General features: G+C 43.1%; 2 protein-coding genes across 3 annotated transcripts; one reads left to right on the top strand and one right to left on the bottom strand.

The window, feature by feature from the left end:
* Nucleotides 1–471: 471 nt before the first annotated feature.
* Nucleotides 472–10,547, top strand: LOC121550857 (chromobox protein homolog 1). Of its 2 annotated transcripts, none has more exons than XM_041863249.2 (6): nt 472–492; nt 3,331–3,495; nt 7,175–7,349; nt 8,787–8,970; nt 9,075–9,169; nt 9,300–10,547. In XM_041863249.2, the coding sequence occupies exons 2-6, from the start codon at nt 3,381–3,383 to the stop codon at nt 9,442–9,444; spliced, it is 714 nt and encodes a 237-aa protein (XP_041719183.1). In that variant the 5' UTR covers nt 472–492; nt 3,331–3,380; the 3' UTR covers nt 9,445–10,547. The 2 variants fall into 2 exon arrangements, with proteins under 2 accessions (XP_041719183.1, XP_041719182.1); XM_041863248.1 differs by lacking the exon at nt 472–492 and adding an exon at nt 762–1,014.
* Nucleotides 10,548–14,777: 4,230 nt separating this feature from the next.
* On the bottom strand, nt 14,778–18,328 carry LOC121551100 (endoplasmic reticulum membrane sensor NFE2L1-like). The gene is made up of 4 exons (XM_045210654.1): nt 18,146–18,328; nt 17,135–17,224; nt 16,880–17,035; nt 14,778–16,732 (listed from the first exon to the last, which is right to left on the bottom strand). The coding sequence occupies exons 2-4, from the start codon at nt 17,195–17,197 to the stop codon at nt 15,392–15,394; spliced, it is 1,560 nt and encodes a 519-aa protein (XP_045066589.1). The 5' UTR covers nt 17,198–17,224; nt 18,146–18,328; the 3' UTR covers nt 14,778–15,391.
* Nucleotides 18,329–19,798: the final 1,470 nt, after the last annotated feature.

Below are 19,798 nucleotides of genomic sequence, written 5' to 3'. Positions count from 1 at the left end.
TTTGTCCGCATTACATTAATGTTGTGTTTTTTCATCTGTTCCTTTTTCTTTACATGACAACATAATGAATGCACATTTTGTTGTCTATCTCTGGAAGCATTGTTTTTCTGGGCTATTGACTGTTCACTATTAAGATTAATCAAACAATTAACAGGATGGCTTCTAATGATATCCCAGAGGACACAGAGAGGGTGAAGATGGCAGCTCTCATGGGTGACATCGTCATCAAAGGTGTGAGTGATTTCACATACACCAGTTTGTCAGTCGGGACATCGAAGATGCTATAACTTCAGAATATGTATGATATAAGTGTCAGTGCAGTCATGCAAGTGCAGTCAGTTAAAAATAAATCTGGCAATGGAGAAGGAAAAGGGAAAGTCTGCCATTCGCTTTTCATTGGCCGAAGTCAGTGAAGGCTAACCAGCCAAAAGGAATAGAGAGAGAAACATGGAGAGCAAGGTGGGGGGAGACGAGTTCAGGCTTCAACAACTGGTTGGTGTCATAGGTTTTTGAATTACTACTGTCTTTCTAGAATTTGACATTTTTTATGGTACATTTATGAATCAATCCTGAAATTCTACAGTATAGAACCAAGTGCAAGACATTGCAAGTAAAGTAATTGCTCTACCCATTGGCATGCTGGACCAATAATTAAACATTGAAAAACAAAAGATAATCAAACATCTTTGAATAATATGTTTATAATAGAGAAAAGAAAGAACGAAAAAGAAAATGTGTAAAGACTTCATCTCCCATGGTGCCATACAATAACACGCTGCGTATCCACGCTCTGCCGGAGTTGGCGGGTACGAGGGAGGCGCTGGATGGCTTTTGTCTGTAGCTTTACGCAAAAACGAGAAGAGTGTCCTTTTAAAATAGATATTACAATTTGATATTTACATAAGATAAGCACTAACATTTTTTAGATAAACCATTGGTATCTTACTGGTTTTAATTTGATAAAATTAACTCAATTTCAGACAATTCATTCATTCGAGTCAATTCTCTGTAAAGGTAAGTGGCTAGTGACTTCACCATAGCCTTCTGCTCTGTAGCGGTTTTCCCCCACAGCGTTAACCTTCTATTATGCACAATGCGTAATAAACATGTTTCAATAGGCCAATATATTGACATTGCAATGTGCATCTTGCTACGTTGTTGCATGCGGATTCTGTTTTGAGTATTGAATTGCATTGTTTTCGCGCGAGTTCGTGTAGCTTGCTCATGCTGTGATTCAGGTCAACATGGACGACTAGTCATTCCGTCTCGAGAGCTGTGGGGAAAAAAAACCCTAGCACCACCATTTGAAACGGGAACGGCTGATGGCATAGTGAACGGGTTGGTTAATACATTGCAATTGTGTGTAGCCCTTTACAGTTCTCATCTATTTAACCATGTTGTTACTTTGTTGCACTGCTTGATTGCCCGTTATTGAAGTAGGAAAACAATTAGGATGCTACATTTCATTACCCCCTTTCAGGCAGGAATGTGGCTCATCGAATTGGCTACTTATAAAAGAGAGGAAATGTGCTGTAGCAAAGAAAGGACTGCTTATGAGACATATATTTGCATCGATTTACACGTGGCCAAATTCGCATCATTGATTGGCATTGCCTGTTACGATCATTATAGCCACCAGCGAACTACAGCGTGCACCTAAACTCAATGTTACCCAAATAGGGCAATGCAATCAGAAATGATCACCTTCTTGGAATTACTTTCATTTTGAAACAAACTGTTGAATTGCACATCAAAGATGGCACTCATAAATGCGTTGTTTAGCCTACAAAATATTGGATGACACTGAAAAACTATATGTCCTATTAAATTATGTTTTAAAACATTTGTGTTGTCAGTGTTCGTATGATAGTGATGGTTTACCCCTGCTTACACCAATGTTCAGTTAGGAGGGGGTGGGGTAAGCGTTTTATTGGTGTTGTGTGTTCTATAGGGTAAGAATCTCCCCCCCTTCTTCCTCCAGACATTCTCTTGTTCTCACCATGTTTTCTGCCAGTGGTTTGTAGTGATTGTGTGCTTTAGTTGATTCGACTGTATGTGGCATAACTGTGCATTGATGTCTACATTAGAAGCTTGACCCCTTCCCCTGCTGAATCTCATGTCATTTTATGTGCTTAACTGCATGATTGCTGGTCTGATTGAAATGATTGTGCTTCTGACATGTTTAAACTTTCCTACCATATTGGTAGGTGTGCTTTAGTCTACATCACATCAAGGCTACAACCCCAATGAATGTTCAAGAACTCGTGTAGTCCCTACCCCCTGCCTAGATCATGTATTGAAGATGGGTACCAACCCCTAGGGCTCTCCTCGGGGAATCACACCAACAGTATACCATCATTTAGACTGTCTAGTCATAAATATTTCTGGAAATGGTGATGACAAACCTAGTGATTCTAGTCAACTATGCGTTTTTCTGTGTATTTGTTTGCATTAGTTGCAGACTTGCAGTACAATCCATGCATGCCAGCTCTTTTAATAGAAACATAATATATTGCCGCTCTATGCGTTTTAGGAACCGTAGTCAAAGATTATAACTAATCCAAGATAGATCACAGCCTGTTGTTTCCAATAGGCGCAAATGAATCATAGTGGGTAGAGCCAAGCAGGAGCTAGCGAGATCCTATTGGTGTGCTCTAGCATGTCTGTTAAGGAAAGGAAAGGCTACTTTAAAGTGCTCGTGCATTAACTCATTTCGCCCGTACACAGAATTTGGCAAAGGATAAAGTTGACAACTTAGTCCATTCTGTTTGTAACAGATTGTAGTTTTGGCACATAACTGTATTGAGATCAACTGTTTTATAGATGAAAAGGTTGAGCTTCCTCTTATCACCATGTTTGGTGGGTGGAAATGCCAACTGGATGCTTCACATTTATACATCCGATGAAACATCTGTCTCATTGTTCTATCTGTGCTGTAGTGGTAAGCATGTGTAACAGTTTTGCTTCCGTCTCTCCTCGCCCCAACCTGGGCTTGAACCAGGGACCCTCTGCACACATCGACAACAGTCACCCTCGAAGCACCGTTACCCACCGTTCCACAAAAGCTACGACTACTTCAAGGTCTCAGAGCGAGTGACGTCACCGATTGAAATGCTACTAGCGCGCACTGCTAACTAGCTAGCCATGTCACACCGGTTACACATGCATTACGCGTTAATCAATTGACTGTGAGAGATGATACCATGTGTTCTTCTTACCAATGCCATTCTCTCCTGCCTTCTGTGATTTCTCCCTGACGCCTCTGATCCATGCCCCCCCCCTCCCATCACCCATGCCCAAGTAACCCCACTCCTCTCTCACCCTGTTTAGCTGTGTTGACAAGGAACCCGCTGGTTCCACTGCCTTCTCCCAGCCCGAAAATGAGCGAGCCTACCACTGCAGCTACAGAACCCCCTAGTGATGTGACCCCCAGTGTTACTACTACTACTGGTGTTACCACTGACGGTGTAGATCAACTTTCTTCTAATGCAAACGGTAATCCATTGTTTCTGTCTTATGAATGTCATAGGGGTGGGTGGACTGGCCAGCTTCGGCAGAACTTAAACGCCCACGAGTGGAAATTCACTTTTTTTTTAGGTAAAAGACGATGCCCATAGCTTATCCATGATGTTGCACAAGGTTTTAAGTCAATCTCTTTAGTCAAAGTATGATATATTTGGGCTTGAAGTGAGAATTCCAAAGTGGTAACTTTAGATATTTTCCGTGTCAATGCCGTGTGTTTCCCCTTGAGATGACGTGCTAATACTTCTCAGTTTTTTCAGGGCTGGGTTTTATTTTAACGTTACCACCAACTAGCATGGCATTGTTTAATAATCAGAAACACCTGCAATGTTAGGGGTTGTTTTTGCCCCTCCACATTTTTACCAGCAAATTATCATAATCCATTGGAGAATTTGTCAAGTTTCACTTATTTTTTTTAGCTAGTCTGTATAAAAATAAATAGTAAAACTGCCTGATATGCATTTTGGAACCCCACTCCCCCCGTCGCCCCAAGATGAATGATTTTGACCACTAAAGTTTTGGGAGAATTCGTTTTGCATGGTCCGGTGCCCCAGGTGGGCGGGGTTTGCTCATTTTATACAATTTCATTGGTCCTAAGAAGAAATCTCCGCCCACCTGGGGCAAGACTAACTTGCCCATTGCTTCACGACATGCTCCACTGCTTTGATTGGTGCAGCTAGAAACCACAATATCCTACAATGAAAAGACACCCGCGAAAGAAAATTCAAGGAACTTGTTTATATATTTTGTTGTGCTGTTACATTTGTATTGGTGTTTCGTGTCTGATGTGCTTAGGGTGTTGTTGCATGTCATTTGTGGCGTGCATCATGGGCAAAGTTATGGTAGTCTCATTTCACTTCCTCTGTGAGAACCGTGAGCACGGGCTGGTTTTGCTTGGCTGTACTGCAGCCAAACCCTGCCACTTTCCGTGTCCATTACAATGTAGAAAAACACATCTCTAAACCTTTCAAAGTTATCCATATTACCGGAGCTTCATCTTAAAACTTTCTATGGTGGATTAGCGGTCGCAATTTATGTCAAAGATACTGGTTTCCATCTGTGGCAAAGTTTTCTCTAAATGATTATGACAAATCCAGCTCCAGAACCAGTGATTATGACAAATCCAGCTCCAGAACCAGCCATAGCCACCTAGCTAATCTTTTGAATACGGTGTAGTTAAAAAGACCTAGCAACAACAGTTAACATTAGCTAGCTAGATAAGGTTGGCATGGTAGCTAGCTACACTGACAGCTGTCAGTGACATATTTGTTGATGTTTCTCCACTCCACGGGGAAAGCACCTCTGGAAGATCTCAATTGCATAATCCTTGCGTCCTCTCTCCTCGTCTCCTCCTCAAAACCCATTGGAGGATAAGGTCAGAGGGGAGGGACCTCTGGCTTTCTCATCCAATGGCTTTTGAGAAGGAGACGAGCGGCGAGGACGAAAGCATTATGCAATTGAGATCTTTCCCTCTACGTTCCTTCCCACCTCCAATTCGTGAATATGTAATGTAGCCTGCGTCATTCTTCGGAGGTAGAACCTAAACAAGCTTTTCCGTTCTAGAACAGGAATTACCTCAAAATGTTTTTTTGCGGGGCATCCAAAGGATTCTCTCTGACTTAGCTGCCGACCTTGACAAGATTAAGGGGATATGTAGTAAGCTTGGGCGGTATCCAGATTGTCATACTTTCATACCCACCTTGTGCCATACCGGGATATTCGGTAATACTGGCACTGAACACAAGGGGCGCTGTTCTCAAACTCCACTGATACTCTGTAATCCGAAGGTTAGCAATGCTAACAAAGTACATGTACAATTCCATAGCGAATGCTAACAAGCGCATTGCAAACATTTTGTACAGTTTCTGACCTAAACTATACAAGTAACTAAAAAAATGCTACTCACAGTTTACTGCACACACAAAACAAATATTAGCCAGCAAGGCTCTTGATCCAGGAGGGGATTCTCTGCTATTACCAAGCGAATGCTTGATTTTGGAAAAGCTAACCACTTAGCTAGATAGCTAACTAGCTACTAAATTAGCAAACCAAATGCACAACTGCAGAGTATTTAGCAAATTTTAGACAGTTAACTTAATAGTTATAAGATATCTAGCTGGAAAACATTTAGCTGTGAATTCCATGCTGCAATTAGATCACCTGGCGCATACTGCACAACAGTGAGTGACTCAAGGCTCCGGTTTCTCGTCTTTGTGTGCTTGTAAACAAACACCAGGTGACTGGGGACTACCATAAGCGTCATAATAATGTGACAGCTGAAATGAAGAACGCAATGTTCTTTATCTCCTAACGTATTGCACAAGTTGACTGCAGGTATTTACTTAAGTAGCTACAAATATTCAAATGTATTAAAACATTTCAAATAAATAGTTTAAACGGTATTGAAAAACCATCCCGTGGCTTTTTCCAAATACCCCGAGATGCGCTATATACGGTATACCGCCGAAGCCTAATATGTACTGCACTGTGTCCACCCTCTACACACACACACCATTCGTCAACTATGCACTCATCTGTGACTGTTTACTTTGATCGTCATCCTTTACACCATCCTGTCCATCCTCTTTCAGATATCCATGAATCGGATAGGTCGTGCCCTTTACTTTTTCAAGGGTGCAGTCCAGCTCTTTGATGTTATGGTCTAAGCTAGAGGTGGACCATAGTTTCAGAAACCTTGGGAACACCTTTTCTGGATAGTCCATCTGTAGATCCTATACATACTATCAGTATCATTTCAACTAATTATCTACTAACCCTAATCTTAACCTTTACCTTCATCCTAACTCTAAACGTAGCCCTAACCCTTATTCTAAACCTAACCTTAGCAAGCAGTTGCTTATCAACAGATAGTTTGTTGATAGTATGACCATCTGTAGAGCATCTACAGATGGACTATCCGGACTATCCAAATAAAGTGTGACCGAAACCTTTCATTGGCTGTGATGCCTCTTATCCTTTGCCCAACCTGTATGTCTATGTATATTTGGGCTTCAAATCAGCAGTGATAGTGCATCCCTCTCCAGGACAGTGTATTTATGTATGTCCTTGAAATGTTCAATCCTTGGGTCCAGTACCCATACCGGACACCTTAAAACTACTTCAGGAGCATACCAAGCTCATCTAACCCCCTCTAAAAACAAATCCATGAGGGTCAGTTGGAGGATCTCTCTTTGAATACAAAAACTCATTGCCATGGTTTGGTTGGATTTACAGAGTTACAAAAACACAATTTGAAAGTGGATCAGCTGGATATTAGTGATTCAGAACCAGAGATCTTGAGGCACACTGAAGCTTACATCAGAGAGCCCGTCTCAGCATAATCCTCTACAATTCCATGAACTGTAATGAAGAAACGGTTGGCATACTGGGTTGATGATAAAAATATACAAAGGTTGCCATGCTGGCACTGCTGCTTAATTGCAGAAAAGACACAATTTGTATTTTGATTGGCAAATCAAGTCCAACAGATGATTTGGACTTGATTCCTGCATTTTGGGACGAATCCCATCTGTATAATCTGACTCACTCAACCTGACCATAGTGAAGTGTGCCCATAATCATTGGGGCCTATAGCCGTGAACCAAGGCTTTGGAGTCTAACCAAACTGTTCTGCACTCCTCCCCTTCACTAGAGCCCCCCAAGGAAGAGGTAAAGTTGGCGGCAACAGCAGGGAAGAAGCAGACCAAGAAGAAGGTGGAGGAGGTGGTAGAGGAAGAGGAGGAGGAATATGTGGTGGAGAAGGTGCTGGACCGACGGGTGGTAAAGGGACGCGTGGAGTTTCTGCTCAAATGGAAAGGCTTCTCAGAGTGAGTTAAGACTTAATGCTTGTAATGCTACAGTCACAGAAATTAAATTAGCATGCATTACATAAAATCATGTAGACATAAGCTATTTTTATTATAATTTTGCATCTCTTTATTGGTACCCATGGGGTAGTGGAGCTTGGGGTAGCTGGGGGACTTGCGCAATGCAACAGGAGTTGTCATATGCCCTGGGCCCTCCGGATCTGCAACAGGTTGAGCATATTGGTCACCATTTTCCTCACAGAGCATGTTGTGCAAGGTCTACAATGGTCTCCACTGTCTCTGGCTTGAGACAAATGGTGGTGTGGAACACTTGCCAGCGGTTGGCAAGTATGCCAAATGAGATCTGTCTGTCCTGTTTTCAAGGGCATGTTGAAGAGAGCATCCCCCAAAAACACCTACAGTGAGGGAAGAAAGTATTTGATCCCCTGCTGATTTTGTACGTTTGCCCACTGACAAAGAAATGATCAGTCTATAATTTTAATGGTAGGTTTATTTGAACAGTGAGAGACAGAATAACAACATCAAAATCCAGAAAAACGCATGTCAAAAATGTTATAAATTGATTTGCATTTTAATGAGGGAAATAAGTATTTGATCCCCTCTCAATCAGAAAGATTTCTGGCTCCCAGGTGTCTTCTATACAGGTAACGAGCTGAGATTAGGAGCACACTCTTAAAGGGAGTGCCCCTAATCTCAGCTTGTTACCTGTATAAAAGACACCTGTCCACAGAAGCAATTAATCAATCAGATTCCAAACTCTCCACCATGGCCAAGACCAAAGAGCTCTCCAAAGATGTCAGGGACAAGATTGTAGACCTACACAAGGCTGGAATGGGCTACAAGACCATCGCCAAGCAGCTTGGTGAGAAGGTGACAACAGTTGGTGCGATTATTCGCAAATGGAAGAAACACAAAAGAACTGTCAATCTCCCTCGGCATGGGGTTCCATGCAAGATCTCACCTCGTGGAGTTGCAATGATCATGAGAACGGTGAGGAATCAGCCCAGAACTACACGGGAGGATCTTGTCAATGATCTCAAGGCAGCTGGGACCATAGTCACCAAGAAAGCAATTGGTAACACACTACGCCGTGAAGGACTGAAATCCTGCAGCGCCCGCAATGTCCCCCTGCTCAAGAAAGCACATGTATATGCCCGTCTGAAGTTTGCCAATGAACATCTGAATGATTCAGAGGAGAACTGGGTGAAAGTGTTGTGATCAGATGAGACCAAAATGGAGCTCTTTGGCATCAGCTCAACTCGCCGTGTTTGGAGGAGGAGGAATGCTGCCTATGACCCCAAGAACCCCATCCCCGCCGTCAAACATGGAGGTGGAAACATTATGCTTTGGGGGTGTTTTTCTGCTAAGGGGACAGGACAACTTATTTAGGAAATTCAAGCTGTTGTAGCCTTTTTAACCTGTATTTATTTGCCACAGTGAGGACAATACATGGGAACCGCAGGACAACCTGGATTGCCCTGACCTGATTGCTGAGTACATGCAGAATCATCATAACAAAAAAGAAAGTTACAAGAAAGAGTCTGGTGGCAAGAGGAAAGCTGGCGAGTCTGACACAGAGGCAGGGGGTGAAGAAGGCAGGCCCAAGAAGAAGAAAGATGAGGTGAGAGCCTGTACTTGGTTTCAATATTAAAGAACATGCCTGATACTATAGACCGTGAATGTAGCCTTGTACTGAACCTTCTCCCCCTTCCATCACTCTTTCAGGCAGAGAAGCCCAGAGGCTTTGCTCGTGGACTTGACCCCGAACGGATCATTGGAGCCACAGACTCCAGTGGAGAGCTGATGTTCCTCATGAAATGGTGAGTTCTGGGCAGCATTGGGATTTTGACACTTTTTGCTATACGGTACTGGGAGAGTGGAAGATTTGTCAAATACTAGTTGTCCCCTCCAGAAAAGTGGGACAAAAAAACGTACATTCTGTCTCCACAGGAAGAACAGTGATGAGGCGGACTTGGTGCCGGCCAAGGAGGCCAACATTAAATGTCCACAGGTGGTCATCTCCTTCTACGAGGAGCGTCTGACATGGCACTCCTACCCCACCGAGGAGGAAGAGAAGAAGGATGAGAAGAACTAGCCACAGGTCCAGGATGAAGGGGGAGGGGGTTTAGAGTGGAGGGGTGGGACAGAGAAGCTGATTAGTTTCAAAACCCTTCTTTCTGCAAACCCGGACTGTTGAAACTTAAACAGAGGTTGACAGATGGGTAGGGATGATGGGAAGACTTGTCAAGGAGTTGGGTTGGGGGGCATGGGTAAATAGAACTCGCAAGTCTCAAGATCATTTTATCAGGCCTCACTTTTGGGTCTTATCAGCTAGGATCATGGGAAATGTCGTTTTCAGTCCCTGAGCACTGAATTGCTTCAAAATCACCAGCCTCCTCTTACTGTAGCTTCGCCTCAGAAAAGCTTTTGTCAAGATACACTTTTGAGTTAGCAAGGTATTACTACAGCAGCTGAGTTTACAAAATGGAATGGTCAGATTCCAAAACATGATCCAGCAAAAGTTCTCAGCTAATTCAATTGAAATAGCCAATCTTAATTTCCAGTTTTCTTGCGTGAAATGTTGAAGTTGATTTCTAGTCAGAGCATTATCTTGTACCTACACAAGATAATCGAGCAACTTGCGGTGCTTTTTGTTTCTCTTTCTACTTTTTAAGAAACTCTGTTTTAAGTGTTGGCACCTGCCTTCCTTTGCCATATCATTATCATATAATGTGTAAATAGTTGTGGTTTTATTTGGTTAGTTTTATTTGGTTATGAGTGCGATCTAAGAAGAAGGATTCTATTTGAGTGTTTTGGATTAGTTAGTCTGGATTCTGGTCTTTAAGTGTTACGCATAGGAGGTATATAGAGTTGTGAACAATGGTATGGAGCAGGGTGTCCGTTAGGAAAGCGTGGTGCTGGACATTTGACTGGCAGCATTTTAATTTACCGGACATTTGAGAAATGTATCCGACCCATATGCATTGGGTGCGTAACCTGATTAGGGAGTACAGCCACAGTGCTCAGAATGACAGAAATCACATTTAGATTATGGTAATTCATCTAAAAATAACATACAAATCGAGGATGCAATGGCGTGCATCCTTACCAAATTCCGATGCGCACTTTGAAGATGTTAGAATAACTGTCCACATTTTACTTTTCCTCAGCCAACAAGATGAGTAATGAACAGCAAAATCACTAGCCTATGTCAATCTACTATCCCCCATAGTAGAACGTTTTACCTATTTATTGGTCAGCTTGTCATTCTGTGCGAGAAAGAAATGGCCTACTCCAAACAGACTCTGGGACAGTTGTGGGACGAAAGATCCCAAATTCATACAACCAGTAGGCCTAGGCTACATTAAAAAACATCAAAGCAATGAGGCTGATGCAATGTTCCACAATGCTGAATGTTCGTTCCATAATGCAATTAGCAGGAAAACACTGTTGTTTCATGAGATGAAAATATCCATTAGATCTCCCCTCTTCATCTAAAGATGCAACAACTAGCATGGGTTGCTAATATGACTAGGATTGTGCCTTTGACTACTGGACAATGAAAGAAAGTTGATTTGAAAACCAATAGAACATGAGAGAAATAGGCTACTGGTTTCAATAGCATGTGGAACTCTAAAACAATTGCCTTTACGTTTCTATGGTCAGAATTTGGCTAGGCTACTTTGAAGCAAGGTAAGACATGTCTCATAATATGTAGTAAAACATTCAGGTTTCAAACAATTAAGAATGTTTTCTAAATGCATACTGCCTCCATTTCAAGTGGTTTGTGACGGGCTGAAGCCTGTATACCGTTGCCTAGGCACTTAAAATAAGGGCGCTTCAATGACCAGTTAAGAAATAAAAAGAATAGCTATTTTTAATGGTGGCCATCAACTTTTTTCAACACACAAATGCATTTAGAATTGTTGCGCAATGATTGGGCTTATAAAAGCACGTTTCACTCCAGCAGCAACGAACACATTTCACTCCAGCAGCAACGAACACATTTCACTCCAGCAGCAACGAACACATTTCACTCCAGCAGCAACGAACACATTTCACTCCAGCAGCAATGAACACATTTCACTCCAGCAGCAACGAACACATTTCACTCCAGCAGCAACGAACACATTTCACTCCAGCAGCAACGAACACACTGTTTGAGAAGCTGTACCAGCTGTCTGACAGATTTTCTGCTCAAATTAGGCTCTGCATCTGTATGCGTGTGATAAATAAGATACATCAAGACTAATGAAAATACACACGCGGCAATTTAATTCCTCTAAATTATCCTAATTAACCTATAGACTGAAGCTTGACCGGTCAAATGTATTTGCATCGACTGGTATTTCAATCAATTAATAGGCTAAAAAGCTTTATTTTGCAATGTTTTTTGTTTTTTTTTGTTTTTTGTTTTCATACAATTGGCCGGTGCCAATTTCATTTATCGGCTTTTCACTTTTTTATCGGCCAAAAGACTGCTATTACCGGCTAGCAGAAACCCTGCTATGGAGCTACTAACTTTATTGTAGAGCACCAGTATGACCTATGTAACCTGAGTTGTTTGTGGTCTCGTACCCGTGGCTAGTAAGACTTGATTGGTGTGATAACACCCTCAGAAAACAGGCAACAAGTAAGAAGCTAGAGATGAAGATGGGAAAGATGGGCTTTCACTCAGATTCATCTTTGGTGCAAAGCTTCATTTACTATAACGCCCACATATTCTGTCCCTATTTCTTGTTGAGCTCTTCCCATGTGCAGTACATGCTCACCATTCATAGGCTTCCTTGCGGTGATTGGGGCTTTTAGGAGGTTTGGTATTAGCGTCAAACTGCACTGTAAATACGTGGATTTGGATTAAGGGGGTGGGAAGGGTAGGGCTCAGTCAAGGCCCATGGTTTTATTTGATTGGCAATCAGTAAAAATTGGCTATGTGGTTACGAAGATGATGGATCGACAAAAACCAATAATGATGACATTTAATTTTTCTTGCAATGCAACCAACATAAGCCAGTAATTCAAGTGTCAAATCTCTCCCAATAGGTATACACAGAGGTAAATGTAGTGTCTATGCCAGGGCTCTCCAAACCTGTTCCTGGAGAGCTACCGTCCTTTAGGTTTTCGCTCCAACCCTAATCTAGCGCACTTCAACGGGGGTTGAAGATAACCTACAGGAGAGTAGCTCTCCAGGAACAGGGTTGGAGAACCCTGGTCTATGCACATGCACCTCTTTTAAATAAAGATGATGGGCCCCTAGGTATAGTCTGTATTGTGATTCAAAGTAAATACAACGGTTTTATGGTGGTCTGTTTTATAGTGTAAAGTAAATCTATCCAAGTTGTTGGCAGCCATGTGAATGTAGATCAATCTAGCAATTTATCCATCTCACACAACTGACAAACTGATTATGGGCCTTCTCCCCAGGAAATCGCAAGACCAGATAAAGACGACTTCTCCAACTAAGCTATTTCTATTTTCAGACTTTACCTTTGAGCTCTGATGTTAATTCTCGCTGTGTCTGGACCTGTTATATTAAAATGAGCTGCCAATTAAAGATCTGACACCCTCACAGAGGTGGGTGGGTTATATTCAAGTTTGGTTTGTGGGGCTTCGCTACCTCAATTGCAGAATTGTTCACTGCTCTACTGTGTCTGAATATCCCTCTTCTGGCATCTTTTAAATCCTAAATTGTTGTCATTGATTTAATTGATTAATCACAGCTAACAGTAGCTTGAATGAAAAAGTGTTAATCGATTTTAACTGATTTAATTGTGACTAACATTTAAATGTTGAGGTACTGAAGACAGCCACCAGTACCAGGGTTTTACAGCCCTGGTTATAGAGCCCGTTGCCTTGGATTGATTTTGCATTGGCATTTTACTGCTCATTTTAACATGACAAGTCTAAGAGGGCTGTATATCTTTTCTAATATACCAGACTGGAAGATGTCTATATATACAGTATATCCTAGTCAAGTGGCTCATATGTAACCTTTTAGTTATTTTGTCTTTGACTCTTTCTCGTGTCTGCTGAAGATACATCTCTTGTTGCATGTTTCTTGCTTTCAATCAATGTCACCATTTGCAGTGGTTAATTTTACTTGTTTAAATGTTTTTGGACAATAAATCTTTTTTGTTAACAATGGTGTTTCATATAATTTGTTGAAACAAGTTAACTTGTAATTCTTTAGTACGTATAAGTATTCTTAGAAATATCACTCAATCGTCAAGGCAAAAAGGGATCAAAAAGAGATGTAGGTTGAAAATGTTTGATTCACCCAAAAGTAACAACCCTTGGTTGCCAGCAAGTATTCAAAAGCATGAAACAGAATGGGGTGAGAACTCCTCGTAAAACAAAATCTTGTTATTTTCAAACCAATAATACAATAAAGCACCTCTAATTCAGTGTTTTTGTTAAATACTTTTCTGTTGATGATATTGGACACTTGGAAAGTGCTTTATAAAGCATAACAGTAGTGTAAAGACACAATCACAGTACTTGTAGTGGCATTTAATACATTTCTTTACTTATTTTTAACGTTTATGAAAATGCAGTGATATTTTATGCAGCTTTAATCGTTGTATTCCAGTATGATACCGGTGATAAGGCATTCAATTTCAACTTGTTACACATAAAAGTCCACAACCATATTATTAACACAATATTGTTGGCACTGGGCCTGAATAGATACTATATCCAGGTACTTTAAACCAATCTATTTCCTGAATATCATTGTACCATTGTCTGCATCATGTTGTCATACAATCACATCCCCTGAGAACCACAGATCGCTGTGTGGGTAACTAAGGCTTTACTAAAGGCACTATCCAACTCCTTCACAATCTGACAGCTATTATGCACCAGTTAATGGCAACTTATGTTGTGTTCGATAGGCTTTAGACAGGAGCAAACCCTTTTGGTTCCCTTTTGTTCTCAACCATGTTCCCCTGTCTTACCCTTTTTACTTGGGTATACACTCACCGGTCAGTTCATGAAAATTGATCACTCTTACAGACAGTGAGTCTCGTGGCTGAGGCTTGCTATATAAAGCAGGCAGATGGGGATCGAGGCATTCAGTTACTGTTCGGTTGAACGTTAGAATGGGCAACAAGTAACCTAAGCGACTTTGAGTGTGTTATGATCGTCGGTGCCAGGCTCGCCGGATCCAGTATCTCAAACGTCCGCCCTCCTGAGCTTTTCACACACAACGGTGTCTAGGGTTTACCGAGAAGGGTGCGACAAACAAAAAACATCCAATCAGCGGCAGTCCTGTGGACGAAAACAGCTTGTTGATGAGAGGTCGAAGGAGAATTGCAAGAATCGTGCAAGCTAACAGACGTGCCACAAACAGACAAATAACGGCGCAGTACAACAGTGGTGTGCAGAACGGCATCTCGGAATGCACAACTTGTCGATCCTTGTCACGGATGGGCTATTGCAGCAGACGACCACACCGGGTTCCACTCCTATTAGCTAAATACAAGAAGCGGCTCCAGTGGGCATGTCATCACCAACAATGGACAATTGAGGACTGGAAAAACATTGCCTGGTCTGCTGAATCCCGGTTCCTGTTGCGTCATGCTCATGGCAGAGTCAGGACTTGGCGTAAGCAACATGAGTCCATGGACCCATCCTGCCTGGTACAGGCTGGTGTAGGTGGTGTACTGGTGTGGGGAATGTCTTTTGGCTAAAGGCCTTAGGCTAGCCCTTCCTCCTTGTCACCTTAGTGTTTTTATGTACTGTATTTCTTTGGAAGGCTGACACGGTCCTCCCAACAGTTATTTTGCTCCTGAGACAGGTTTTCCCTTTGTTTTTCCAAGATGCTCACAAGATTCTTGCATGATCATATTTGTGCTACATGTCCTTTCCAGCAAATAAACTATCAGAGCAGATTAAACCGATTTAGGAAGACCATTTGCATCCTCTTGCATCTTTCCTTTTCAGTTCCCTCTTCTTGTGAGACATTCTTGAATCTCTACAACCATCCCCTTGTCAATCGACTCCTTGAGTCCTACACCAAACTAGACACCCAACTAATCTTTTCACTTTTTTCTGTCCTTCTGTTTCTTGTGGGGCTTGCGGTTTTGCTCACTGACTGAACCGTTCCGTGTCGCAAGCAGGACCTGTCCATCATTGCCAAATTGGAGGGTGTAGTCAGTGGTAGGCAAGGGTCTTCCTTGCTCATCCCGCAGACGGGAAAAAACCTCCTGGTACAGACTACTGAGCCGCTGCTTCATTTCCCGGACGGAGCGAAGGTTCTCTGCCTTTTCCTTCAACAGGCGGGCCTTGTGGCGGCATAATCCTTCTACTCCCTCCTCGAGCCCAAACAGGACATCGAGCTTGCGTCGGCGGCAGTTCTGAGCGGCCATCTTGTTTTTGCCCCGCCTGCGAATGTCACGGATCAGGTTGAGCTGGGCCTCACTGAGATGATGCTTGGTCAGAAGTTCGTTGAAATCCTCCACGGGCAGGTTGACGATGAGATCGTTGGAAAAGGGGATCTTCATGGTGCGAGCCCGGCGCTCATCACGGCCCCAAAGCTTGTCTGAAATGTCATGCTCATAGGGTTTGCTATAACGCGACTTTGGTAGCTTGAGGGATTTTCCCTGCGTGGGAGAGGTGGCCCTAGGCTGGTTGTAGGTATGGTCGTGGCCCACTTGTTCCAGCCAAGGGAGGTTGTTGAAACGCCCAGGCTTCTGGTAGCTTGTGCTGCACATCTTGCTGACTTCTGGGAAGTAGCCTCCCACGGCACCCTCCTCTCGCTCCACAATAGCCTCCATGTCAGAGCTGTAGCCCACAGCCCCTTCGTCAGAAAACACAGAAGAGTCAGATGATGAAGAGGACGAAGAAGATGAATAGGATGCCTCCGAACTGCTAGGGGATGCAGGGCTGTGGCTGAAGTTCAGAGAAAGTCCAGAGTCCGAGTCTAGCTCCTCCTCAAGTTGGGAGGCCTGTGTTGGGTTGAATCCTTCCTCCAGAGCCAGGTCCAGGAAGCTAATCTCATCCAGCAAGGCATCATCCAAGAGGGAGCCGAGTGGGTTAGGCAGGACTGGTTCCTCCAGAAAGAGACTTGACTGAATGGAAGGCATGTGGTTGCCAACTGTGCCATTGAGTGCCAAAGGAAGGGCGGTATCTGTCAGGTCAGATGGGCCAAAGGTCAAGTTAAGGTCAAAGTCAGGTCTGCTGGAGGACTGACTAAGCAGGGCTGGCTGGAGTGGGGCCTCCAGGGGAACACTGTCCCCGAAGCTGGGGTTGAAGGGGTAACTATCTTGGCTGCTTCCGGGCAGGATTGCCTGATGAAGGCTGACATCCTGGTGAACAGGGTCCATCAAGCTGGAACTCTGAATAGATCCAGATTGCATTACATCTCTGCCAAGGTCCATATCCTTCCAAAATAATACAAGAAGTTGGATTAGATTTATTTTGAATTGCTCTCAGGGCAAGGTTAGTTCGACGTTTATACCCTTTTTGACACATTTAAACAAATAATGATTTTGTGAAGGGGATAAAAGCAGAAACCACTTAGGACTTACTTCTGGCTCCATGATGGCGAGAATATCATGCCACTGCTGCTCCAAGTCCAGAGAGGGATCCTCATGGGACAGCAGGGGGGACAGAAGAAGCTCTCGGACAGGGGTTGGGTCGTCTCCGCTGGTTTCCCTCAGATCTATGCCAACTGGGTCTGACAGCTAAAAACAGAAACATCACAATGGTCATTCAATGGTCAACAAACCTATCAATGGTCATCTCTTACCCTAGTAACATCAAATAAAACAACTGTACTGTACCTCTATCTCCTCTCCAAAAGGGAAGGTGTCTTCCATGAGCTGTAGACATTCCTGGAAGGACATTGAGGACTGAGCTTCCAAGCTGGCAAACTGATGAGAAGAGAACAAGAGTGAGCAGAGAGCTACCTGGATGTTCTGGATGGTGACAATGGTTCCTTTCTTCTGAGCTGAACTGACACAGATGGTGGAGATGATTAGGCTTTTTTACAGAACATGATATGGCAAGAGGGTAAAACTAAACAGTTGGAACAGCGTGGCTTTATCTGAATCATTTTGTAGTGTGGTATCAAATGTTCATTTCATTTCACTATATTGTATTTCTCCTTAGGCCAAGGAAACTCATGCTCCAGCTACACACCACTGAGGAGTGCAAATGCCTTTGTAATGATATGTGGCTGCCCCTGTTCCTGGAATTAGGTATAGCGGATTAGCAAGAGTTTCAGGTCTCTTCTGACCCGTAGGAGTGCAAGAGATTGCTGGTAGAGCACGGCGCTTGTAACGCCAAGGTAGTGGGTTCGATCCCCGGGACCACCCATACACAAAAAAAATGCATGACTGTAAGTCGCTTTGGATAAAAGCGTCTGCTAAATGGCATATTATTATTATTTATAAACTGCCATATAAAAGGGCAGGTTTCTGGGTTATGTTCTTATTTTACAAACTTGGGAAGACTGCTTCCTATCTCCACCTCATCTACCCCAAACACCCTATCCTGTTTCACGACGCACAGCCAGGGTAGAAAACCCATATTTGGTTTCAAGCAACCAGAGTGTTACTCTTTCCCAAAATGCATGTGTCAGGGCCTCTCACTCGGTCTCTCAGCTGACGGGGCAAGTTTCCAATGTATGGAGAAAGCGGCTCCTATTCCATTTTGAATGCCAGTCTTGCCATGTCTAACATTTCAGCATGTGCGTTTTATAACATAATTGTACCAGGATGTCTAAGAACAAGACCAAGTGTACAGGTATGTATGACATATGGACATTTATAAGCCTCAGGACGGAGTCCCACCTGATCAGATAAATCCTGTGCAAGTTCTCTATTCGCACGGTCGTAAGAGCGTCCACCATCCCTCCAGATTTCTCTCCAGGTGTCCCCCACCGGCTCCTCCTCTCCCTCCTCAGGCCTCTGATGGCGTCCATGATTAGAGTGATCCTGCCAAAGCGTATCTGTAGCCTGTGAACATACAATAATAATTGAAATGTTAGGTGTAGCATAATAACTATGAAATTCAATCATCCATACAATGCCCTATGTATCCTTGTATGTTTGATTTAAGTTCTCGCTCTACTATTATTAGATAGGACACAGGCCAGGGACAAAAAGAGTAAGCGGATTTCAGCCACTGCGTTTTATCTACTATTGTTTATTTTTCCATACAGGCCCATACATTAGTAGACATTGCATACAAACAGTGAGATGGCTATGAATAGATTTAACCTTTTCCTTAAGTTGGAGCTTAGAGATACCAACTGCTCCAGTCGTGTCCCTAAACCAGTTCTAAATTTGCAGCTGATCCTCTCGCCCTCCACTGAAAGGGACTATCAGAGTTCGGGATGTTGCCCTTTGTGATGCCCCGATTCTAACCTTACAGTACAGCGACCTGAGTGAAACTGAGTAACTAACCGTCTTTGGCCTCTCCTTGGCTGTTTACACTTTGACTGTTTGGAACATTTTGAACTTGTGACCGACCCCTTGAACAGTATTTTACAACATGTTTGACCTCTGACCAGGGGTTGGAACCGAAATTATATACTACACATTATGAATATTTTGGTAACAGAAAATAACATTATTAACCGGTTCTCAAGGTTAGAAAATAACGGTTCTGTTCCGAAGACTAGAGATCACTTTTGTTCCTGGTTCTGTTTCCCTTCCTAAAAAAAGGTTCTCTGGTTTTCTGTTTTGTTCCCTGAACCGGCTCCAACCCCTGCCTCTGAACATTCCCTGAGGCCTGTGGTCCTGCCACTCTGGCATCACTCTTATGGGTTTGGATCAATGTGTACCTAAATGTGACTGGAAGGGATTGCACAGCATGTTTTCCTCAAGCATAAGCACAACATGAGAAGTGTTAGGTAAGGGGGATGTGAGGCCAAAGGCAGCAGCTCTGGACAGATTTGGGCAGTGGATGGGGTCCATAGGGCTATGTGTAGAGGGCTCTGGGTATAGGGCTATACATATACCTGCTCCTGTCTGAAGAGGTGATCTACTACTAGCCTAAGCTAGTAAACAAGCGTTGCGAAATCAAAGATATGAATGTGTGCCAGAATGATGCCACCTCGTGTTACAAAACAAACAAGCTGTGGTCACAGGGGCAATATTCTGAGTGAAACATACCTACAAAGCTCTCTGAGTGCTATTTGAGCTGTGAATCCAAGTTTCCAAGACAAACATCTGGGGTCACAGCAGAGCTGGCGGGTCAAGACGTTGTCAGTTTGCCACCTTCCACAATATTGACATGTCACAATATTACTGCCCTGAGAGGCTCAGACAAATGAGCCTGGCAGCACTTCAGTGTTTCATTGAGCAAGTCAAGGTATTAGAGCAGAGATGAGTTGTAATAACTGAATAACAAGTCTGGGAAGTTAAAACAAATTATAGCACATGGCCTTAGGAGAGGTCCTTGACCCCTCTCTCTGTATGAATGCACAGAGAGAGGGGAGG

The sequence above is a fragment of the Coregonus clupeaformis genome, chromosome 35, assembly GCF_020615455.1.
Source record: "Coregonus clupeaformis isolate EN_2021a chromosome 35, ASM2061545v1, whole genome shotgun sequence".
In the NCBI taxonomy this organism is placed as follows: domain Eukaryota; kingdom Metazoa; phylum Chordata; class Actinopteri; order Salmoniformes; family Salmonidae; genus Coregonus; species Coregonus clupeaformis.
The sequence above is the reverse complement of the archived record's forward strand: the minus strand, read 5'-3'. Positions and strand labels throughout refer to the sequence as shown.